Below are 26,496 nucleotides of genomic sequence, written 5' to 3'. Positions count from 1 at the left end.
CTATCTAATAAATGTCTAAGATTTATAGAGATTTTCAAAAATGAAATGCTTTTTCCAATACATGACCATCATAGGGCCTGATCCAGGTATACAATTTTGGTAAAGGCCCTAATTTGCTTATTAATTCATTGCAATCATGCTACATGTAACAGTACCCATAATGGCTGTCTCATATCCAGAAGAACAGATTTTTGAAGACTGCAATAAGTTTCTTTTGACCACACATTTCAAGCCCCCGAGGAGGCAGAATCCCATTAAGTTAATTCACGTTTTCATTTTACCAATAGATGCTTTGTACCAAATTGGTTTACAATTAATTTAGCCCAGTAGAAGATCCAGTGGTCATGGGGGAATGAGACAGCCCCAATCTAAATCTTTTAGTTACTACTGTATATTAATGTAATAAAGTAATCAAATATGCCTTAATCCATTCTCTCATACTTAGGGGAAAAACTCTATCTCCTTTTATAAGTTGATTAGAAGAGTCATACATCTATATGCTATGAAGGTCCTTTGTTTTGAGAGCCACTTTCATCATTAATAAAAGAATAAATAAAAGAAATGCAAAGACTTGGTATTTATTTTTTAAGTGTTTAACAAATCAAATAATACCATCCTAAAACTGAAGCTTTCATATCAGAAAAACTTAAGTCTATATATTAGAGTGTATGGCCCCAACAGTTAACAAAGTTACCTGTAGACCTTACACTTATTGATGAAAAGTATAATAGATGAGATACAGGAATGCAGTCATTATGACAAAAATGATCAAGAATCAAATAGTGTACATATACAGTGATATTTGAATATTCACTTTCTTAACGAATAATTACTAAAATGATTAAACACAGATTTTATGTCTTTCTACATTAATTGTACAATAACTTTGTAATAATTAAAGCTCTTAGTGGACTAGATGACTTACAAATTTTTTTTAGATTGCAATGCATATGCTGATTAGTAAAAAACATGGCACTGTTAGTAGTCATAGAAATGCTACCCTGCTCTATTAAAATCCAGTTAAAATGTTAATTTATATACCAAACCCATATAGTGGGTTTAAATACATGAAATTTTTTATTCTGATCTCATTTCACATTTATCAGGAAAAACCTTAAACAGCTAGAATTCTCAATGAAAATTTAAAATTCATTGAAACAATTACATGTACATTTATCTGTATAAATGCATAGCATGCAGGTACATAGGCCTATTTATTTTGTTCAGTGTACAAAGTAATGAAAATATCTAGATACTGGTCATGTAAATTACATAATAGTAAAAAAATATAATGTAATATCCTGGTATAATAATAATAAAAACAATATAGTAAACATGTAACATACATTATGTAAAGTCAATCCAGGACTGATTCATATGTAAGGTAGATTTATATATGGAAGAAACACAGTGTACAAAAATACAAAACATGTACAATATCAATCAGACCAACTCCTATTCATAAAAAATAAGCTCATAATGCATAAACCAGCATTTATAATAAAAAAAAATAACTCTCAGATTCATCCCTATTGTTATAAGAATATATTTTTAAAAACATATCTTGCTAACTTAAAAAATGCACATAGATGAATGAGAAATGATCTATAACTATTGAAAAAATAACGCAACAGCTAACGACTTTAGTAAAAGAATGAAAGTCTCATCAATGCATTTGTTAGTGATCAATTAATGCTGATGGAATGCAAATTAAGCTAAAATCAAATTCCTAATGCTCCAATCTGTTGAACTTCCTGTTTATTTGAAATTGGATATACTTCCTGTTTATTTAACATGTGACATGGTTCCTGATGCTGCTGTCACCTGCAAAAGGAATTTTCCTTCATTAACAGTTCAAAAGTGCAAAACTATTTTCCAATACAAATACTTGTACATCAATAATGTATTTACATGTACATAATGTATTTACATGTACAAAGTGCTGGACTCTGCTTTTGTGAATTCACGCACCGAAATACTTAAGGTACATGTAACTCTACTCACATTTCAAATGCAATAGCATGGTGCCCCATGCTACAGGAGTGTTCTAATATTTACCTTTTTTCTGCATATTGGTACATGTATTACAAATTTGGCAAAAATATTCCAAAAATTTTTTCTGCATATTGGTACATGTATTTATTTTGACCCAGTTATCCATTAGAATTGTCCGGATCAATAGAGATTTTTTTTTTAAGAAAATCAAGCTACAAATGAATATTGTATACAAGTTGAATAAAATGACAAGATAGAAATCACAGTAAAAAAAATTTGACAGATCTCACCTTATCCATAATGATTTTCTCTGAAATGTCAGATAATTCTGTGGCAAATATATTGACATGGAATGGAGTGAATGCTTCCTCCATGATTCCTTTGTTGGTGGAGATTTTGGCTCTCATCATCGGCTTCACATTGCAACCAACCCTGAAATTCAGCAAGACATTCATTAGACATAAAATAATAAAAGAAATTATTCTAAAATATATTGTTTAATATAATCAAATATTAAGGTACAAAGTGTACAACATATGTATGTACAGTTGGTGATTCAAAGTATACTGTAAACCAAATATTTTTCCTGATAACTGGTGTAAATTTTCAGTTTTAAATTATCAGTTTCAAATCAATCCTGACTTTATATGATGAAGGAAAGACAACATGTAAATGAATCATGATAAATGGATCCAGGAATTTTTTCAAAGGGGTCCAGTCCAGTTTAAAAAAAAATTCCAACCCAGAAATTTCTTAACAAGCAAGGTGGGGGTGGTGGTTCAAGATCACTTACAGTTGTTATAGTATATACATTTAATAACTGCAAATTTCAAGGGGTCCAGACACCAAGGGTCAAGCAAAAATTTGGTAAGCTATTAATTATCTACAGATCTATACTGTATTTACTCAGACAAATTTTGCAACAATTTTGGTTGTTTCTGAGAGCTTCAATCATGAGTTCAACAACATGTAATAGTTAGTATCCTCACATAAATCCTTCTTATTTACATTTTGATCATAATTATCAATCAACTTATATATAGCTTTATTGTACATTGATCTCTCCACCAGAACAAGAGGCCCATGGGCCACATCCCTCACCTGAGAAGCTTTGACCATTCTGTTCTTTACCAGATTTCCCCCTTTAAATACATACCGCGACCTCACCCTACCCCACTGATCATAATTTAGACATTTTGAAATCTACACTACCCCAGGATGCTTCCATGTGCACATAAATTTTAGCTTTTCTGGCCCAGTGGTTCTTGAGAAGAAGATTTTCAAAGATTTTTCCTATATATTTCTATGTAAAACTTGGATTTCCTCATTGTGGCCCCGCCCTACCCCCAGGGGTCATGAATTGAACAATTTAGAATTTACACTACCCCAGGATGCTTCCACATAAGTTTCAGCTCTAAGGGCCCAGTGGTTCTTGAGAAGAAGATTTTCAAAGATTTTTCCTATATATTTCTATGTAAAACTTGGATTTCCCATTGTGGCCCCGCCCTACCCCCAGGGGTGATGAATTGAACAATTTAGAATCTACACTACCCCAGGATGCTTCCACATAAGTTTCAGCTCTAAGGGCCCAGTGGTTCTTGAGAAGAAGATTTTTCAAAGATTTCTATGTAAAATTTGGATTCCCCACTGTGGCCCTGCCCTACCCCCGGGGGTCATGATTTCTAACAATTTAGAATCTACACTAACCCAGGATGCTTCCACATAAGTTTCAGCTTTTCTGGCCCAGTGGTTCTTGAGAAGATGATTTTCAAAGATTTTTCCTATATATTTCTATGTAAAACTTGGATTCCCCATTGTGGCCCTGCCCTACCCCCGGGGGTCATGATTTGAACAATTTAGAATCTACACTAACCCAGGATGCTTCCACATAAGTTTCAGCTTTTCTGGCCCAGTGGTTGTTGAGAAGAAGATTTTTTAATGACCCCACCCTATTTTTGTCTTTTCTTGATTATCTCCCCTTGTGAGGGGGCTTGGCCCTTCATTTTAACAATTTAAATTCCCCTTTACCCAAGGATGCTTTGTACCAAGTTTGGTCAAAATTGGCCCTGTGGTTCTTGAGAAGAAGTCGAAAATGTGAAAAGTTTACAGACGGACAGACAGACAGACGGACAGACAGACAGACAGACAGACGGACGGACGACGGACAAAATGTGATGAGAAAAGCTCACTTGAGCCTTCGGCTCAGGTGAGCTAAAAACCAGAACGTTCAACCTTGATCTAGCTATTCTGCTAAGATATGAAATCCATCATAAAAAAGAAAAATGAAATCAGTAAACATGTTAAAATGCATCCTTTAATCTATTTCCTTACCATTGAATGTGTACAAATTTAACTGTGGTGATATCATCTACAGTGTCTGTGACCCGGTATAAACCATACATCACTTTAGCATCATCAAGCATCTCTTTAAGTTCTGAGATGTCCCCTGACCCTTTGCCTGTGCATGTGACTGGCCCTTTTGCAGTTTCATATTCTGCCAGCATCCATCTTGTATCATTATCATCCTTTCGCACCTCTCCTATTGCACACATGACATCTGAGGTAATATCTATCCTTCCTCCTATTTTTGACACCTCTGGGGCGGCCACAGAGGGCTGGGGAGCTCTCTTTTGAGGGAGTTGACTGTTTGTGAATCCTCTCTCTTGCATTCCTGGTGTTTTTGTTTCTAAAACTTTTGATTTCTTTCCTGTATTTTCTTCTAACTAAAAGAATTTTACAATAATCATTAACATTTCACTTGTTTAAATATTTACTTAAATAACATGTATCTATCAAATTGGTAATAAACTATTACCTCCCCCTTCATTTTTTTTAAAAAGAGATTATGAATTCACTTCCTATTTAATATATAAATGTAGTTTCTAAACTAAAAAAATGTAAAACGCTTTATTTAGATGTAAACACAAGCAGATATACCAATTACTTAGATGCCATTTTTTTCACGAAAAGATTTCAATGTTTATAGATCTACTCCCTTTTATCTCTACTTTAAAATACACTGTGTCAATATTTTATACCGGTTTAATAGCTTGGCAGAGGAAACTTGTGTTTAATCAGACATTTTAATCAAAGTTTGCCTCAGTTTCCTTGTAAAGCTTTGTTATCTCTTGGAAAAAATAAGTTGAGAAAAAACTAATACCTGTTGTAAAATCTTGTCTGTATCAAAATCATCTCGTGAGCTTGTTTCTACCATTAAGTGAAAAGGGTGGAACTTCTCTTCTATGCTTCCATGGACAACCCCATAGCGGCCCTTCTTCCCAAATGGTATTTTGTCTCCCATCCTACACAGTTTACAATAAAAACATGTTTAAATACAAACAAGGGCATAATATTATTACCAAATTGCTTATATGCAGGTCTATAAACATGATAAAAGATCTTTACTTAGCTGTAGTTAATTAAAGGATGAGGTGATTTGCGGCCCCTCGTATACTGACAAAAAATTAAATGTCTAAATTTTACTCAATTTTTGTATGTAACTAATCACTGATATGTGTACCTATATAGAATACTATTTTTAACAAAAATAGAAACGTGATTTGAAATATATAGATCTTGTGTTGTGGTAGGGGTATCATGTTTACATTCAATTCCCATAGCATTTTAACCCCGCCCCCGTCTTTGAAGGCCTTAAAATATACGAGCGCAGGTCGGTACAATTTTCTACTTTGGCTGGTCACTGTATTTTATTCAAATCTACCTATATGTGAAAGGAGAAAATTGTACCTAATTGCGCTCACATGCTATTTTTTAAAAAGTTGTAAAATGTAGTTTGCCTTTCCCATTATAAACAGATCGACGGAACTAGATTTTCTGACGTAAGAATGAATTCATATGCTAATCGAGGCACAGGCGATACTTTCTAACTGACCAATCAGCTAAATGAAATTCGTTACGAGTGAGTATACAAAAATACTATGGAAACAAGCTTGGAATTTTACTGCTTTCCGATATTTTTATGCATTTGAGTCACAGACTAGACTCGGATCTACACATGTACCATTTCCGAGACCACAGTAAAATTTATATACAGTTACAAACAATTGATAGAATATACATGATATACATTAGTTTAAAGTTTTGTAGCGTGTTTGGTGAGCAATTCGCTAGGTCTACACGTATTCCCGAGTATCGGTGAATACAAGTTTCATGTGCATTTCTTGTCCTAAAAACCGTAAATGCTGAAAATCCATGCGTATTATTAAGTATAAACAGCGTTGGCTGACCATTATAAAAGTTTGAAATGTAGAAAAGGACAACAGGTAAATTGACCAAAACCACGTGCCTGTGATAAAATGTAAACGTAGTAAACCAGCATGTTTTGTTGTTCTGTCATCGGATTGGACAATGACTAAGTGCGAAATAATAACAATAGCCATATAAGGTCTTCTCTGGCACGCATATCCCTCTATTGAACTAAGACCCGCCCATTCCCTTGCCATAAAAGAAAATACTCGCACAAACCTAGCCGAATTTAGCTGTGATAGGGTCTAAGAAATCACAGATAATGCAGTATTCCTTATAATTAAAATGTGTCTGAACTATTGAAACTATTCAAAAGGCGTCGTATTTATTCACTCATGTTTGAAAACTACCAGCATCGTTGTAGATTAAATATAATTCGTTGTGGAAAAAGGGGCCCAGATAGCAGTTATGTCACATCATCCTTTTATTCAAATATATCAGTTTATTATGGTTTCCTACACATTAAACCAGACGGTACTACAATAAGTTAATTTAAATCACGCCTGTCCGTCAGTCTAGCTGTTTGTTTGTTCCAACTAGTTTTCTGCAGGTTTTTTTTTTCTAAATGCTTGCAAATATTGAGCTTATTTTGGTACAAGGGTGTATCTGGATGAGTTATAGATCAAGATTAAATTTTTCTTCCATTTCAATAATTTTTTGATGGGATTACTGCATTTTCAATTTTAAATGGGAACCAAATATTGGCAAATAACACTTGTTAGAACTAGAGGATAAGTATTGCTAATGCTATACTCTCAGAATGTTTGTTTTCTTTTGTAATAGGGTGATCACATATTCTGAAAGTATTCAATACATGTACATAAAACATAGGTAATCAAAGATTACAAAGCTCACCTCGACAAATGTTATCAATTTAGGTAATGCAAATCTCAAATCATATTTCCTTAACAGTTAGCATTTATTCTGACAACAGTATTCAAGCAAGTTCTGTTTAAATAGGTCTTAAATTTCATTGGGGATTGACCAGTTCCAAAAAATTTAACATCATCAATTGTTTGGAAAATACGGGTCAGATCCAACATCCAAAGCAACTTTCCATTGTCCATCCTTAAATGCATCATCCATGCAAGTATGGCCCGAGTAGGGCTTTTAATTACTTGGGAATAACCTAGTCACTAATCTGGAAAATGTAGGTCACATCCAGCATCCGAAGCAAGTCTGGTAGTGTCCATCCCAAAATGCAGCATTTATGCAAGTTTGGTCCAGGTAGGGCTTATATTTACTTGGGAATGGACCTGCTCCAAAAACTTTATCTGGTCACTCATCTGGAAAATGTAGGTCACATCCAGCACCCGAAGCAAGTCTGGTAGTGTCCATCCCAAGATGCAGCATTTATGCAAGTTTGGTCCAGGTAGGGCTTATATTTACTTGGGAATGGACCTGCTCAGAAAACTTTGACCTGGTCACTCATCTGGAAAATGTAGGTCACATCCAGCATCCGAAGCAAGTCTGGTAGTGTCCATCCCTAGATGCATCATCCATGCAAGTTTGGTACGGGTAGGGCTTATAGTTAATTGGGAATGGACCTGCTCAGAAAACTTTAACCTGGTCACTCAACTAGAAAATGTAGGTCGCATCCAGCATCCGAAGCAAGTCTGGTAGTGTCCATCCCTAGATGCATCATCCATGCAAGTTTGGTCCAGTTAGAGCTTATATTTACTTGGGTCCTAACACTTTAACTGGGACGATGACACCGACGCCGACGCCGGGGGTATAGCATAAGCTCATATCGACTTCGTCGAGGTGAGCTAAAAAGGCATATGAAAAAACATCAAATGAATTCAAGAACACATACCATCTAAAGTAGACAAATTTGATGGTGTTGGACATATCAAACGTGGACTCGTATCTGGCTAGTGCATACATAGCCTGGCAATCATCTAAATATTCCACTAACTCTGCTGGGTCTTGACCTGTCCGCAGAATGGTCAGTTTATTGGGGTTTTCCTCCACATGTTGGACCAAGACATACTTATCATCTGTGTTGTCATCTCGCACAGAATGAATGGCTTCTACAAAGTTGGCACCATCTATGAATTCTGCTGTGGTACTCATAATGAATTAAAGAACTGAAATGATAAAAAATAAATCATGAAAAGATTGAAAACTAATTTTAAACTTAACACTTTTAAAATTAACACTGTTATGAATATCAAACAATTAATTTATGAATGTTAAAGATACATATTGCTTTTAGTAATTAGGCGCATACAATTACATGATACATAAACTTGTTTTTGGCAACAATATTACAATCTGTCCAGTATATTATAATATTATACTTTCATGTCAATTAGTTGAATCTGATTGGTCGAGAAACATTTGTTAAAAAACACTACTACACTAATAATGAAGCCACGCCCTCTAGCGTAGCAACAGTCAACATTGCATAACGACGGGTGGTATTCCAAAAAATAGTGACTGCGCAGAATTTATGCATGCACGGTTCACTGTTTTATGTATTTGTATAAAACATTCAGTATAATATAATAAATATATAGCATGTAGTTGAGTGTAACATTGAAAATCTTAAATGGAGAGAACTAATATAGGCCCTTGGCCTGCTGTTCAATCCATATTCATATTGTACTCTTTGTATATTATGAATAAAATACTTCTTAAACTATAACATTGAAAATTTTCACCCCTCGGAAACCATTGTCAACCTCGGCTGCGCCTCGGTTGACAATGGTTTTCTTGGGGTGAAAATGTTTAATGTTACTTTCAACTACATGCAATATTTATATAATAATAAATGACTCCATTAAAAAGGTTATGCAACAAATTTAATAGTACATGTACTCCATACATTTGTAGCCTATAAGTATGGCTCGCCAAATTCACAAAATTGAGCTAATCATAGTTTCACAGTCGATAAACTAGGTTTATCGGTTGTAAACTATAGTTTATGGACTGTTAACTATAGTTAACAACGTTTATCTATATTTTACATTTGTAAACCATAGTTAACGTGATAATCTATGTTTCACAACCATAAATTATACTTAACACCAAAAACAATCATTTGCAATCACAAAACATAGATTATCTGATAAATACAGTTTCATGATTTGTAAACTATGGTTTACAACTCTTAACCATAGTTAGCGATCGTAAATTATAGTTTAAAGACGTGAATCTATGTTTATCAACAAAATCTATTGTTAACGTTTTATTACAGCATTTGTAAACTATAGTTAACAACCATTAAATATAGTTTTACAGATGAAAACTGTACTTAACGAATCGTTAACTATAGTTTACGGTTTGTAAACTATAGTTTACAGTCGATAAACCTAGTTTATCAATTGTGAAACTAGGTTTAGCTCATTTTTGTGAATTTGGCGTGCCATATATAAGGATGCATGATAATACATAATAAATAATTTGATCTTACATACACTACCAGAATTAGTGTTATAACCATTATACATGTATAATTAAAGTACTTACATTAATTAGTTTTAAAACATCCAAACAATCAGCAACAGTCAATTTAACAAAGGGGTAAGTTTGATTTCCTGATCTCAAGTTTTACAAAATGCCTATCTTGTTCTAAAAATAGGTGTATGTATAAATTTACTGACAAATCTATTATGAACTCAGGAAGTGTCGTATTAAACTGTTCTAGTATTAAGTACACACTCAGAGGGATCTTGAATGCAATGTTAAAAAAATATTCACACAATAGATTTCCAGGAGATGCACAGTATTCTGAATCATATTTAATAATATTTTTTAAAATTTTGTGTGTAATCTATAAAAACTATATTAAAAAAAAACTGTTCATAACTTATGTCTTATAATTTCAAACATGATTAAAAATCTTGAAGTAAGAAATATTCTCTCCTCATTCAACCTGATCAATATTGATCACCAGAATGGGAGAGGATCATAATATTTAGGTCGTGGTTTGCAATGATGTGGGAACCTATGTATAGGACACTAAATACAGTAAATTAATAATTACATGTAACACCTTGAGTAAAATAATTTTGTTTTACAACATTATTAACATAAATCAAGAAAAGTTTTGTTAATTTCAATGCCCCCCTCTCCCAAATAACCATATTAATTTAAATAAACATATATCGTGATACTCTATATCGAATCGTAATCTCTTCGAGATGGGTGGATCGAGACTAAAATTTTGGTAGTAGACGTCAGACCAAAATTTTAGTCTCTATCCATCTCGATGAGATTAATCGAATCGTGGCTCAAATACCGGTACCACGATACGTATCGATATAAAAAAGTTATATCGCCCTAATACAAATGGTCTTATGTTGTATTTCAGAATTAGTTTTTGAATTTATAAACGTACGTAATATGAACCCACAGGTACTTGGGTCTTGGTTTATAAATATGTTTGTACCTTATTGATACTTTTTTTTTTTTTTTTTTTACAAATAACAATAACATGAATAAGGTACATACATATTTATAAACCAAGACCCAAGTATACCTGTGTATGAACCTTAATTTATACAGAAAATATATGCAATACTTACAATTGAAGTAAACTATTATATCGTATTCCTCTGTTTTAGTCTAATTATAACGCTGATTACGTCCAGCTGTATCAAAGTGCAACTACATGTGTAATTCTTTAAACACCCGGCTCACATTCCTGCGGTTCCAAAACATGCAAGGTATTTAAAAAATGTCATGTCCATATGACTGTATACATGCATCACATACCTGAGTGACAAAGCCAAGGATATATTTGTTGTGTTGTCACAGACCAGACTATTGTGCTCCTAAAATGCAAAAAGCCGTCACCCACGAGTCACCACGCCCAGTTTAGTCCATCATTTCCTTCATGCAAAATATTAGAGTGATCGCCCGTAAAAAAGGGTAAATCTCAAAATATGTTTAAACAAGCCAATTCAGAGAATCAGTGTTCCACGCTTTAAATAAGGTGCTTAGAAACAGATTGGACACAGATTTGATGTTAATGTTTTCTCAAATCTTATTAATAATTTCATGACTTTTGTTGCCATAGCATTTCATACGAAAATATGATAAAAATTTTCTGGAAGTTATAAAAAAATATTGAAACTTCCAATTTCTAGACGCGTTTGATTGACACATTCTTTACACTCACAAATTTTAACTTTATTCTTAAACAGGCAATTTTGTTGTGTATTAATGAAGAATTTCAAAATATAATCCAAAAAATTTAGAGTAGAAATATGCGAAACCAATTTACCGGGTGTGTTTATTCTCTTTAGAGAAGTGGACAGGCCAGAATTAAGTGGACAGCCTAATCGAATGTAGGCAAAAGCCTATCCACTTCTCTGAAGAGAATACGGGTGTATTCAATTGTTAAGCTTTGCGCACACCACTGAGCACGGACTGATAAAACTAAATTTTGGGTATTGCTTTCGCACGTGGATAATTATTTTATACAATTAATTAAAACTGATTAAGACATACGATCGCCCATTGGCAACAATTAATAAATTAGCATTGATCATAGTTGTTTGTTTTTTTTATTATTTAGAAATTTAGTTCGAATAAATCATAATATATATAAACATTTATCATAAAACAACGAAATATAATTATTGTTTTACTTTTAGGAAATAGTAGATTAAAATCGGCGCGAAACGTTTGAGCGCGAAATGTCTTTAGGGGCGAATGGTATCGGCGCGAACCGTCCAATAGAGGCGAAACGTCCCTTAAATCGGCGTCTGCAGTGGCCGCAGATGATGGGATGCTTTAAAAGGGGGTGGTGCCAGGGGGATTTGGTATATAAAAAAACTTATCGCAAAGCTCAAAAACTTCTTGAGATATCGCTCGGAAATTAATAATTTGTGACCTTTGAACTTTTGACCTCAAAATCAACAGGGGTCTTCCTTGGCCAATTGAGAGATGTATAAAATTTGTTTGACAAATGCTTTTCCGAGATATTGCGGGAAACAGACAGAATTTATGATCTTGACATTTGACTTCTGATCTCAAAACATGAGGTCGACGTCATACTTAGGCTACGATTTTTGATTTTTTTTTGAATATGAGCAAATGATGAGGGTATTCATATCATATCATGCTGACACACTTAGAAAAAAAAAAAACACATAGAAGTTTAGGTCCCATTAAGGCGCTTGGCGTATTTAACATTTCTTTTCATAAATAAAAAAAATCCACATATTGTAATAATTATAATAGTTTTTTTTTAATTTATAAAAAGAAATGTTAAAAACGTCAAGCGCCTGTAGTTAGTCATCGTCGCAAGCCACGGGTTTTGTGTCCATTCTGTTTGTGGAAAAAGAATGGACAATAAACCTGGCTGTGGCTGGCGACGATTGTAGTTAGTATGATTCACATATACTGTTTTAACGTGCCTGTTGAAACTGTGTGTGGGTGTAAGGGGGGGGGGGCTACAAAGGCGTCGGAACCGGGGGGGGCCCTTTTTTTTTTTGTTGCAAAGATAGACTTAGTATACTGTATAGGCATTGTACATTTCGGCGTAGGTTTAGCCCCCCTTTCTCCAGACACAACGCAGCATAGGTTAAAAATGGGCAAAGTGGTGGTGTTTTGAGAAAAAAATTGGTAGTAAACCCCCCCCCCACACACACACACGATATAGTCCTTTCGTGTTTGAACAATGGCCATATTTTCCGTTCTTGTCAGGTATTTTTGTATGTTTAAAAAATTTTCTTTTACACATAGCCCCCCCCCCTTTTTTTTAATTTGCTTCCGACGCCAATGGGATAATCCGATATACCTGCGCTCCAATGTCTACCTTTGCAAAAAAAAAAAAAAAAAAAAAACGGCACCTTGTGAAAACGGGGTGGGCACTTAGGAAATGTGCAAAACGGCACTTGAGAGGAGTCAAAACGGCACTTTTTTTATTTTGAGAATTTGATATTGTTTATACAGAAAATGGATCTTTACATTACATTTATAGTAATAAATGTGTATATTATTTTTGATAATAAATGGTTTAAAAATATTGTAGGAAACCAGGGACCTATGTTAGTATATAGGTCCAGGGCTGAAGAAACTAAGTGCCACCCCCCCTCCCCCGGCTCCGACACCTAACAGTTATGCATCGATTAACAAAGATTAATTATTTATCGTATTAAAAGTATTTTTTCCATTTTTCTTTTTTCCCAATGTCTTTGACATTTCACGTCCCACAACAGGCGAAAATTTTTGATCCACTCCTGTAATCTTATGGAGAGCATTTTTTCAAATTTTTATACGGTCCCTTCGCATAATGATTTCTTTTTTATCCAATCAAATAGCTCGCATCATTCAATGCTCGTCTGCCACGAGGAAAGAGGGAATGGATGAAAAAAAGTAAACGACAGAGATTGAAATAGGCACGATGGCCACAGAAGGAATGGTGGACATTTCAAAAGAAGAGGAGAAGAAACTGAGGGAATTATTTGACAATCTGGATGTAAACAAGGACGGGAGAATCGACATCAATGACCTGACTCAGGCTCTGTCCACCTTGCAAGTTCCACAAACACCGGGTCATGCAAAGGTTATATTTAAAAGCAAATTTTTTATTGTTTACTTATAGTTTTTAAAGTGTAATGCCAGTAGTTAAAGAACTTCCTTGAAATTTAATATCAAATCATATTTTAATTCACACATGTCATATCTGAAGTAAAAACATTGTAGATATTGATTAGTTTTTACCAGTTTTAAATAAAAAGTCTGAGGACAACCTTTGTACTTGTAGGTTGATAGGGAATGTGTCATTTAGCTATAATGTGACAGAAAAAAGTCCACTTTTGCATGATTTAAAAAATTGATAAAAAATGAATTGGGGTGTAGTGACTGTGAACAAATGAAATGCATGTATACATTTACACATATTACATATTCTTCCACTATCACCCCTGGATAATAGTGACATGCCCCCTCCCCCCCCCTGAGGAGTAGCCCCCGAAAGGGGCAATAGAATTAGGCCTAGATAAATTCACTGTGTTTCTGGTTCCCCACCCAACCCTAAAATATAGGAGCTGACCCTGAAATTGTTTTCTGCCAATATCTTTTCAGGAGTGAATTCTTCTTCCTTTGAGAAAATGCAAATCATATGCAGATAATTCAGAAATATTTTGACAGTGATATCAAAGAAGAAAAGTGGCAGCATGCTTGCCAATAAAATGTTGATATAAAAAAAAATCCCTATCTTCCTAGTACCTACCCTGTTTTTTTCCTCAGGTTGGAATAGGAAACACAGTCGCTATTTATCTTGGCCTCATAAACAGTCAAAGCATTCTAGTCAAACAATATGTGAACAAAATGAAACAAGACATGAAATTATTTTTATTTAAAAATGTGTTACTTTAATCAGAATGTGTTGAAAATAACCTTAATTTGTATGATATACATATATTGTGATGGAGGAATGTCACCCCTTCTACCAAAATTTTTCTAAAGCAAGTTCATGATTTTCATATCATACATGAATAAACTCGTAGTTATGTCCTCACCTAAGTAATCATGCATGGATGTTTCATCTAGACTATTCTGTGGGATGCAAACTTCAGGGGTATTCATTTCAAATTTAGTGTGAGGTAGTTTATGCTGTACTGACTGAGAATGGCAAAACCAGAATATATTTTGGCCCTCAAAAATTCTCTTTGACCCCCCAAAGTTTACCTCACAGGGTCATAATGACCCTTGGTTTTTAAAGTGAGTGGAAATGCTGAGTCTATGATGAAATTGAGGGAAATATTTTAACTCTGGAATATAAAAAAACAATTAAAATTTGTCATGTCCTGCTTATTTGTTATTTTTACAAAGGATAAAAAAGCTCGGCTAAATCAGGTCAACAGCATCATAAAATTGTGTATACACACTTTTATAAAATTTAAAGGTAAGGAAAACAGTTCAAAAACAGCAAACCAAAATTATTCAACTTTTATTTTCATTAATTCTTCAAGGTATTTAAAATCAGAAGAATTTGTGTCAAATTGTTCCGATCTTTGTGTAGAGGTATTTTACTATATATAGCAACATTGGCTGCATTTCGTATTTTTGTTACTATATATAGCAACATTTCCGACATTTTTTTGTTTTCATTTCCGACATTTTTCAAATACATACGTATTACCTATAGTAACAGATTTGATAACTTTCCTTCAGAAAAATTTAAAGAAATAAATCAATAATAAATCATTGAAATCCAATTTTGTAAATCTATCAGTGACTTGGAATAAGTATGGTGCTGTCACTGGCATTTAATTTAGTGCGTTTTAAATGTGGTGAAAAAGTTTTATGCTCATTGAACTCTTTTACCAAGACTTAGTGCTACATGTATGCATATATGTATAGATGTTTTATTATTATTATTAATATTTTGGTATAAATGCTTTTAAAACTCCATTTTCTTTTACTTAGAAAACATTTATAATTGCCGCACAAGTAAAATTCCGGAAATGGAAAGAAAATTATGTCGGAAATGAAAACAAAAAATGTCGGAAATGAAATAAAAAAATGTCGGAAATGCTATGCATATTTCCGGAAATGAAATGCAGCGAGCAACATTAGGAGGACTTAGAACATCATTGGGCAGAAATATTGACATCATTGACTCCTTTTCTTCATTTGACTTTAATTTTATCCATCTGATTTCATAAATTATTTAAATACATACCATTAATTTATATCTGTAAATATACCTCTAAATGCAAAGACTTAGCTTTTTCTTTTGACATTTATAATTAGGTCCAAAGAAAAATTGTGAATTAGAGATAATTTTTTTTTAATCATTTTAAAGTGGTTGAAAAGGTATGTATTAATGCAAACTGTAGATTTAAAATAATTTAACTGAATTGATATGCATGAACTGTTTGATAAAAGCTTACATCAGATGAGACCATCTTTAAAGTAATGTTTGCTTGCCCTCTCCTGACTCCTTGAAAAAAATGGGTCAGTAGGTAGGTGGAAAAATCTTGGAACAATTTTGTTAAGATGGCCTGATATTGATAATTGTTTTTCCCTCCAGATCATCCAAAAGTTGATCTTTTCCCAATTAAAAATCTCAGAGTCAGACACCTTTTTAAACTTTTTCAAAATTCACATATAATATAAAATTAATCAGGATAAATTAAAATGTAAAATGCATGTACAGTAAAATAGGATTGTAGCAAACATGCTTAATAATGAGTTGACGCTTATGGCAAAAAGATTTTCATTCCTCATGACTTTAAAATACCTACATGTATATTGTAACATAGGATATAACAAATTCTGCTTTATATAATGAAGCAAAATCATCCACCCCTTGCACTTCAGTATAAGCATCATGTATGTAATACATCTTATATCTGACGTGTTGAAATTTTATAATTTCAGAAATTCTTTGACAAGCATGATAAAGATAAAGATGGGCAGATCGACTTTTCAGAATTTGTGAAGTATGTCACAGATCATGAGCGCCAACTACGCCTGTATTTCAAGAAAATTGACACAAATGATGATGGTGCGTACTTTCAATTGGAGTATTAATTTGTGGGTCTTATTATCACTAGCTAGAAAATTAAATCCAAGCTGGAGGCCATCAAGTTTTCTGTTTGTAAAAAAATGTTGTTACTTACTTCTGTTATTGTAGTAAGACTATGAATATTCCCACCTGGTAATAATTTTCCTTCCAGTTTACTCCATCTTAGCTAAAATCTCAGGTGACCCTTTCTGACCATTGATCACCTAACGTCTGACAACTGTCTCAAGCTGTCTGTATGTCTGTCTGTAAACTTTTTACATTTCAATTTCTTATTAAGCCACTGAGTCAATTTTAATCAAAGAAGGCACAAAGCATTCCAAAGGAAATTTTACATTGTTCATATGAAGGCCAAGGGGAGAGAATCAAGAAAAGTCAAAAATGTTCAACATGTTCAACAAAGACTGGACCAGAAAAAGTAAACTTAGTATAAAAAAAGCTCCAAAGGGAAATGTAGATTCCAAATTGTTGGAATCATAAACCCTGGGAGTAAGAATGGGCCACAGTTAAGACTAATTTAAAATTTACATTGAAATTAAAATAGAAAAAGTCATAAAAACCCTCTTCTCAGAAGTTCTCACTAACCATTGGACTGGACTGGATGAAACTTTTGTTAAAAGTCTAGATTCTACAATATTCAAATTAAGACCCCTAGTAGTAAATTCAGGCCTTACTAAGGGACCTACTTTTTATTTTGATTCAGAAGCATAAAATAACCATCCTCAAAAATGTATTAGAAAGAAAGATACCTATATGAAAACTTCCTTAATAGTGTTGGTACTAAGCTTTTACACTCATGGCTCTTAAAGCATGCACATGGGACCACAAAACTTAATAGGGTATCAAGTTTTGCATGGAAGCTCAATAGAACATTAATTTGCAAACACTCCTCCTTTGTTGTATGAATTTCCTTTTTTAAACAATGGACTCAAATAAGAGTTGGCTGAAATCAGGATCAGATTTTAAATATGTATGTATGTATACTGAAAAAGGATTTCCTCCCTTATTGCAAAACCATGTTAGCCATATCATTATTCAATTTGAAGTATCCCCATGGTATATTTTGATTCAAAGACCCCTTAGAATCAGGATGAGACCATAATATTGGGAAAATATTAAAATCTTTTAAAAATTTAAGGAACAGCATTGCTTAAGTAATTCAGGTGAGCATTGTGGAACAAGGGCCGCTTGTCAGAACATTTTTTTGCATTAAAGTAAAATTTAAATTCATTAAGAAAATGTACAATTTCAGATAAACTAAACTTTTTAATCAATGCACATTGAAACTTTTGTCTTTGTTTTGTTTGTTTGCAATGTATTGCATCATCACAGTATTAGCAGGGTTCGACACTAACGGTAGCCCGCTGGCCCGGGACAACTGAATATTGAGGTCGGGCTACTAAACATGCCTTTAAATTTGCCCTGCAGGGCTACTGTAAATTTTACCAAACACTCACTCAGAGCAACAAAAATAATTGTAATTTACATACAATGTACCTGATAATTGTTAAATTTATTTTAAACATATGTTATATCATCATAATTATTATTTTTGAAAGTCAAAATGTAAACTGTCAAGGTGATTGGAAATACCCTATATGATTTTAAATGTGGACTTTTTTTAATACAAAAACGTCTTTGGTACAATCGTAGAATGACATATAATTGTTACCCAAAATACAGCCAGAATGCAGGATTTCGCATATCTAGTTTCAAAATTTCCCGGGGGAGACCCCCCGTACCCCCACCAGCAGGAGGGGGAAACCCCCTCCCGCACCTACCCCCTCGTCGCTTCGCGACTCGGCCACCAGCCTTCGGCTGCTGGACAACTAATACATGAACGGGGCTAGTAGAAATTAGAAATTGGTAGCCCTGTTGACAACTATAGTTTTAAAGTTAGTGTCGATCCCTGATTAGTTATATTAATTCTGACCAAGAGAAATCTTTTATACTGTTTCAGGCTCAATTGATAGGGAAGAAATCATTGAGTCTTTCAAAAGACTTGGTGTTGCCATTGAGCCCAGTGAAGCTGATAAATTATTGTCCAAGTAAGTCTTTAGATAATGGAAATGACACATTTTTCAAATTAATTTATTTTTTGTATTTTTCAAGAATCATACATGACACTGATGCATCTTTTTAACTCTATTTACATCTGCATGGTGACCATTTGGTTTTCATTTCTAAGAGATTGATACAACTTTCCTTAGTTAATTTTTCAAGATACAAAGATGCGGGAGATATCTCATATCCTTAGAAGTCAAAGTAAAAATTCTACAAATAATTGTGTGATTTAGCCAGGACTAGTGTGACATGTATTTAATTGCAGAATGGACAAAGATGGTACACTTAAAATAGAATGGTCAGAATGGAGAGATTTTCTGCTTCTCTCTCCTTCTCAGAATATAAACGAAATTCTTCAACACTGGCGTCATGCCTCTGTAAGTAAGATATTATACTGGTATTTATATTTCTCCTCTTGCACCATTATTAAATTTTACTTGGAAATCCTACTTGGAACTCCTTTCTACAGATACAACTGTATAAGCATTATTACTTTTTAATTCCAGTGCATGCTAGTGTATATGTTAGTTAATTAGAATCTTTAGTACTAACATTTTTTCTTATAATCAAAAATATTTTATGCTAGACTCATTAATTAATAAAGATTTAAAAAAAATGAAATTTGTAGCTAGGAAAAGGAGGTCTTCAAATAATGAGGAAAATACAATATTCTGTCTGCTCTGTGCTTTGTTTTTCTATTGGATTTTCTTCTTTTTTTTTTGTCCCTTATTTCCTATAGAGAAACTGTGTAAGTATTTACTAGGTGAGTATAGGTTATCATTGACTTCTTATGATTAATTCTCAAGCATAAATAAAGTGACTTCAATATTAGTTGTTAGTATTGGATGTGAAATGTTTATCTTCACATTGTTTTACAAGGAGTGATGTACTGTGCTCAGTTTTATTAGCAAGTGAATATTTCAAGAAGGTCTAGATAAGTAGATCAGTGAATGCTTAGATATATTCCTACTGAAGTTGAAGATCACTGATCAGTGTTAGCAGTACATGTATATACTGCATATTTTGTAACCAAGAGTTGTATGCCTATAGTTGAAATTAAGAGTTATTCCCCTCGAGATTTCTTGTTTTATCTCCTACCCTCTGTTTAGTGCCATACATTTTATGTTTTAAATTTTGTAAGTTATCCTGAATATTTATAGCTTATCAAACATATAACATAGGAAAATAATTCAATGCACGCATTGCACAGTGTTGTTCTTTTATATGAACAGAATCAATGGAAAATCTTGTTCATTATGCCCTCCTTCAAAGAAGGGAGGGCATATATTGCTTTGCTGCTGTCTGTCAGTCAGCCAGTCTGTCTGTTGGTCCACAAAGTTTCCGTTCATTTTCTTTGCAGAGGTTGCACTTACTGTAATGAAATTTGGAATACAGATTTCTCAAAGGAATATATATGTCAAATACTGTATTGGGTACAATCGAGCCATTTTGAACAGAGTTATGCCCCTTGGACTTATAATTCCAATTGCAGTTTCCCTTCAGTTTTTTCGCTTAGGTTGCATCTATTGAAATTAAAATTTTTCATAAAGAATATCTAGGTCAAGTACTGTATTGGGAACAATTGAGCCAGTTTAGACAGAGTTATGCCCCTTGGACTTAAAAAAATTACAGTTATTTTCAGTTTCCATTCATTTTCTTCACTGAGGCTGCATATACTGAAGTGAAATTTGCTTTACAGATTTCTCATTAGAATAATTAGGTCAAGTTTTGTTTTGGGGTACAATTGAGCCATTGTAGAGAGAATTATGCCCCTTGGACATGGAAAAATTCCAATTATTTTCAGTTCCATGAATTTTTTTCTCAAGTATAGGCAGGCAGGGAGGGGGGCCATAAGTGTTTTACAAACAGTTCTTGTTCAGCTTTAAATCTGTTTCATTACATGCATGATTTATTCAGTTATACATCTAACAGTGTGATGTCCTGTATGTTAATTGTTTATGTGAGATTTGTGTGATTGCTAACCAGAAATATCTTAATGTGTGGATATACTTGCTGGATAATGTCTACTAAAGAAAGCTATTAAGTTTTTTTAACTCCAAAAAAAGTTTCTGTTCATCACCTGATTGCATGATTGAAGAGAGTTCTCCCTTTTTAACATATTAAAGTTTTAAATAAATAAGATTGAAAAATCAAGGTTTACCATTTTTAAAAAAAGTTTTTCTTAATTCTGTAGATGATAGATGTTGGTGAAAACATCATTGTACCAGATGATTTCACGGAGAAAGAAATGAAGACAGGGATCTGGAGAATAAATCTACTGGCGGGAGGCATGGCGGGGGCCGTGTCAAGGACGTGTACAGCCCCTCTAGATAGGATCAAGGTCATGTTACAGGTAAAGGAACTTGTGTTTGGAATCAATTAAATAATCTAACATTGGCTTCCTTGGATTATATATGGACAATCATGACTTTTTGGCCAATATCCTGCTTTTCTTTGTTTTAATTTCAGCACCCTCTTGTTTTTCTGTGACTATTTTACACTGTTTTCTTTACCAATGCAATGTAGAAAGTATATACAGCTACAATTACAAATGATAAAAGGAGTTGCAGCGGGAACATATTTACCTGGCTAATGAAAGAAGTTGTCAGATACATATTTAAATGAGTTTTGAAGCAAAAAATTTAATTGCAGAATAGCAGTATAATTTTTCTTGAATAAGCAGGATATATTGCAAAAAAGCAGTGTTGAATCACAGAAGAGTGAAATAGGGTCACTGTAATCACGTTAGTTGGCTGATTTTTAACAGAGTGAATTTTCCTCTTCTTGTGTGATTATGCTTTGCCTTTCATCAGTCATAATCTACACATTGTACATTTGTATATCAACATTATATTCAAAATTAACATGAAAATATTATTTTGAAAGGTGCATGGAACAAGTAAAAACAAATTTGGTGTTATTAATGGTTTCAAACACATGCTGGAGGAGGGTGGTGTTAAATCTATGTGGCGAGGAAATGGTGTGAATGTTATCAAGATAGCACCAGAAACTGCTATCAAATTTATGGCATATGAACAGGTACAATATGGAGAAAATTTTGTTTTATTAAAAATTTACAATTTAGGCTGAAATTATTTCAAAACATGTATACTTTTATCAAAATATTGAAATTTTCATCTTAAATTTAAAATAAAACAGGTAATGATAATTTCTATTTGTAGTTTAAGAAAATGATTCATGGAGACTCCAAAGAGGAACTGCTAGTTGCAGAGAGATTATTGGCTGGTTCATTAGCAGGAGCAACAGCTCAAACCATTATCTACCCAATGGAGGTAAGGGGAGGGAACTCATCCAGTAGACCTGAATTTGTCTGTTTTTATGTCTAACTATTGTTCTAAATTATAACCAATATCTAATAACATTTGGGTATGTATCAGAATGAAATAATGTTAGGGAAACTTTTTAATGATGATGTAACACAATTTAGAATTCTTTAATAGGTTCTTAAAACTCGACTTGCTATCAGGAAGACTGGCCAGTATAAAGGAATTCTGGACTGTGCAATGAAAATCTATTCAAAAGAAGGTGCTGCTGTGTTTTACAGAGGATATGTACCAAATTTACTAGGAATTATTCCATATGCTGGAATTGATCTAGCTGTCTATGAGGTGAGGATCCAGAGATTATTATTGCTTCATTTTATTAAAACAATTGCATTTTATCGATAAGAACTTTAAACTCTTGTGATTACACTTGCATTGTATTTTCATTGGGGTTTCAATTTCATTGTTAAAGATTGTTTTCATGATTTGAAGAGACTCACAGATTCATACTTGCCTCAAAATGTCAAATTTTCACACTGTAATAATTAGGGATTTTACAATCAAATTAAAAGCTAGTGAGAAAAAAAAGAATGTATTATAAATCCACTTTTAACCGCCTTCCGGGCAGTCGCACATTTTAGTGCATATACCATTTCCTGTTTCTAACACAAAATCACACATATACTGTTTCCCTGTAATCACGCATTTTCACGCACTTTAAAAAGTTTATTTAATCTTCAGTTTATTGCCAAATTCCTTATATTATACTTGCTTAAATCTCATGAAATAAGGAAAGATATTTTCTTATTGAAATAGCCTTATGTCATAATATTATTTAGGCTAAACTTTACAGAAACTTGAACCACGCTAAAAAGTTCTTGCGGGGAAATGGAAATGTCATATTTCTATAGAGTTAAACTGTTGTTGTCAATTATAGAATGCATGTATGTTTAAACTTATGAACATGTACCCAGTACTATATTTTGTATTTTTTCTGAAAAATTTCATAAAATGTGAATTGTTTGCCAGACTATGAAGAAATTGTATATGAAAACCTATGAGAACACAAACCCTGGGATATTTGTGCTGCTTGGATGTGGAACCATTAGCTGTACTGCTGGTCAGTTGGCCAGCTATCCTCTAGCTCTCGTACGAACTAAACTACAAGCTCAAGGTAAGGGAAAAAGACTTGTCATCTGTACCTTATTTTGTCCTGCTTCTCATATTTCTTTCTACTTTCATTTGTAAAAATCTCGCAATAAAGCATATATTCAACCTTATTAAATTTTTAGGAGTCTGAAACCTGAAAAAAATATGGCTAGAGGGCTTTGGGACTTTCTTTTATTTGCCTTTAAATTATTTTTATTAAACCTTATTAAGAGTAGGAAAGGAAAACTGTCCTATTTGAGACATTTTTAAACTTAAGCAAACCAATAAAACAAGATTTAGGGTTGTAGATCAAATGTTGGTGCCTTGTAGTATTAAAATACTGTGTCAGTGCATCTGTGTGTCAAAATCTATATGTACACTATGCCAGCAAAAGATCTCTATCTGACCTGACTAAATATCTGTCAGTAAATTTTGGTTTTATTGTTTTAGGTGCAAAAGCTGACTCAATGGTGGGACTTTTCAAGAAGATTGTGAAACAAGATGGCTTTACAGGACTCTATAGAGGCATTGTACCAAACTTTATGAAAGTTATTCCAGCTGTTGGAATTAGTTATGTGGTGTATGAAAAATCTCGACACTGGCTTTTAAATACAAGTTAGGAATAGGCATTAAAATATTTGTTATTATTCTTAATAATACATGTTACATCATATGTTCTCTGTACACTTTTAATGTTGTGATATATTATCCATTGGAATGTTGTCTTCACTTTCTTGTACATCAAATACACATATATGTATTAAGATTGTAAATGTTAATATTTTTTCACAAGAGTAGTATAGATATTTTTCCCCCAATTATTCCATAGTTGTTGATTTGCCTGGAGTATATCTTAAAATATAAAGTTAAATGTACACGTGTTTTGCAATATGTCTAATATTAATCTTCAGTGCAATCTTTTAATTAAGTACACCTGAATGTTACCTGCTTTTTAGTAGCCTTGCCAAATGCAGAACCAACTAATGTCTTTTAAAAAAGAAGCATCATGAAAGAATATTGGAAAAGGAGAATTTATTTGTGAAACTTGTGGTACACAGGGTTTTCATCATAATCAGAGTAGAGAAGTTGACATTCTTGTGTGTTATAATGGGTTTGTGCTTACTAAATGTGGAGTACCACAAAAATTCTCAGTACATGTGTACTCATCTTACATTAGGTCACCTCAAGACTTCTTTCACAATTCACATTCATTGTACATTACAATTTTTGTGTTAGGATATTTACATGATCTTGTGAAAAAAAAATGAATTCTTTAACTGTGTGCATGTTGAACTGATTTCTTGCAATGCTGATATTTAATGGAAACTTTTTAATGGAGTCCTGTCAAGATTTCAGGGAAAACTGTATGAAAAAACTGAACAGGATAAAGTATACTGTTGAATAGAAGTTCCCAGCAAGTTTGGTAAACAATGCATTTTAATCTAGTAAGGAAAAAGAGAATACTTGGAGAAGATGTATGGTATTACTAGCAAAGAAATTTCTATTACACCAGTCAGATTAAAATTTTTATGAGCGTAGCTTTCTAACTTCTGCTGTTTGCCATTTTCCTTTTATTGTCTCTTGAACATAGGATTTATTGCATAATCATGAATATATTATAATTAAAGTAATGAGAAGAATATTTTCATGTTATAACACGTGTATATAACTTGATGAACTGTGATATCAGTAATCCATTTACCTAAAGTTATGTAATATGCATAGTAGTTTATTTTGTACATGGTTACCATAAATTAGCTTCGTAAGTGTTTTTAGTGGTTAAATATTCTTACTCCAAAAAATCCATGACTTGCAAATGTTTATCATTCCAAGAAAGACTATTCTGATGTTAAAACTTTGTATGGAATAATATGGACATTTTTCGTTTTTTAAATGATGTAATTCTAGATAAGAGTAATGAATTGATTTGGGGTGTTTTGTGTTTTCCACTTAGTTCATGTTAGAACACAGGATCATTTGAAAATTTTTTCTTATTTTTATACTTCTTATGCTTGACAGACTTAGTAGATATTTCAAATTCACATGCAGAAATCACCACTGCTGCAAGGATTGAACTGATCTGTGACCAAACTCCATGGGCATGCATTTTTCATTGCTGATAATAGCTGTACTGGTCAGAGACTGAGAGTTTAATATGCAGTAGTAAGATGTTTTATCATCTGTCTGTCTATGTATACACACATCTGTGCAAGAAAATAGGGATCCCAATTAGACCAAGCAACTTTGTACTCAATTTTTCTTTAAATAAGACCCTTTTTGAAAGCCTTGTTGAGATGCATAATTTTGATTATTTATTTTTTTTTTGTTTTAATTAAGGAATGAAGCTTATTTCAACTTATATTATACGATATAACATAACTTGGGGCAGTTTACACTTTATAAACCACGAAGCAGTTTATAAACAAGCGTAAACTGCCCCAAGTTTTGTTATATCGTATAATATAAGTTGAAATAAGCTTCATTCCTTATAATTTAATTTCAGTGCTGACAATGAGACAATTTTCCCCCAGAATAAGGCTTCACATTTATTGAATTTTAAAAGTAACGTCAAGCGGAGTAATACGTTTTTTGATGTAACTCATTGTGACGTAGGCAAGTTATGTTATACAAAATGGATAAAATCTTTTATCCAATCAAATGACGTATTTCAAGTAAAATTAAATTATTGAATGGTATTGCCATGACACGTACTAGAAAAATTATTTTGAGATTCTTTGATGTCTTTGAAGTGCAAGTCCTACAGTTTTGGTCTGATTTCAGTAAGACTTGGTATGCACTAAGACTACAGAATGAGTACATGCCAGTAGAGCTGTAAATTCAGTAGAGACTTCTAATTGTAACGTTACAGTTGTTGATTATAAGAAATATTCTGCTATGGTATAGATACTATTATATAAAAACATTTGTATCAGATTATCGACAGATCTCAAATTGTCCATTTGCATCCATGAAATGTTGCAAAGTACATCATCTCAATCAGTGAATTTTGAAGGATGTTCATTAACTGTTTATACAATTGAACTTAAGTACCTCACAATTAAACACAAATATCTTGAATACCATGGATATGTAGAAACTATTTTGAAGTCCCTATCACATTAATTTTCTTTAAATATTGAAAGGTATTTTACCTTGATGTCTTGAACTCTCTGATAAAAGTGTTTCTTGGCACCATCGTGTTCAAGGTATGGAGGTTTAAAAGCTAAAACCAGACCAGCTGTACTC

At 33.1% G+C, this 26,496-nt stretch overlaps 2 protein-coding genes across 3 annotated transcripts; one reads left to right on the top strand and one right to left on the bottom strand.

Moving 5' to 3' along the window:
* Nucleotides 1–562: 562 nt before the first annotated feature.
* LOC134233359 (uncharacterized) lies at nucleotides 563–11,116 on the bottom strand. 2 transcript variants are annotated; one of them, XM_062715325.1, is made up of 6 exons: nucleotides 10,984–11,116; nucleotides 8,078–8,351; nucleotides 5,156–5,297; nucleotides 4,327–4,718; nucleotides 2,286–2,427; nucleotides 563–1,824 (listed from the first exon to the last, which is right to left on the bottom strand). In XM_062715325.1, exons 2-6 carry the CDS (start codon nucleotides 8,335–8,337, stop codon nucleotides 1,786–1,788), a joined length of 975 nt encoding a protein of 324 aa, XP_062571309.1. In that variant the 5' UTR covers nucleotides 8,338–8,351; nucleotides 10,984–11,116; the 3' UTR covers nucleotides 563–1,785. The 2 variants fall into 2 exon arrangements, with proteins under 2 accessions (XP_062571309.1, XP_062571308.1); XM_062715324.1 differs by lacking the exon at nucleotides 10,984–11,116 and having other exon boundaries at nucleotides 8,078–8,374.
* Nucleotides 11,117–13,539: 2,423 nt separating this feature from the next.
* LOC134233352 (calcium-binding mitochondrial carrier protein SCaMC-2-like) lies at nucleotides 13,540–25,392 on the top strand. Its single transcript, XM_062715319.1, has 10 exons — nucleotides 13,540–13,783; nucleotides 16,609–16,735; nucleotides 18,714–18,801; nucleotides 19,083–19,194; nucleotides 21,012–21,170; nucleotides 21,704–21,856; nucleotides 22,000–22,110; nucleotides 22,279–22,446; nucleotides 23,131–23,275; nucleotides 23,701–25,392. The coding sequence occupies exons 1-10, from the start codon at nucleotides 13,622–13,624 to the stop codon at nucleotides 23,868–23,870; spliced, it is 1,395 nt and encodes a 464-aa protein (XP_062571303.1). The 5' UTR covers nucleotides 13,540–13,621; the 3' UTR covers nucleotides 23,871–25,392.
* Nucleotides 25,393–26,496: the final 1,104 nt, after the last annotated feature.

The sequence above is a fragment of the Saccostrea cucullata genome, unplaced genomic scaffold (assembly GCF_032062105.1).
Source record: "Saccostrea cucullata isolate Sc308-1 unplaced genomic scaffold, CSIRO_AGI_Scuc_v1 ctg636, whole genome shotgun sequence".
In the NCBI taxonomy this organism is placed as follows: Eukaryota; Metazoa; Mollusca; class Bivalvia; order Ostreida; family Ostreidae; genus Saccostrea; species Saccostrea cuccullata.
This window is presented reverse-complemented; position numbering and strand designations above follow the sequence as displayed.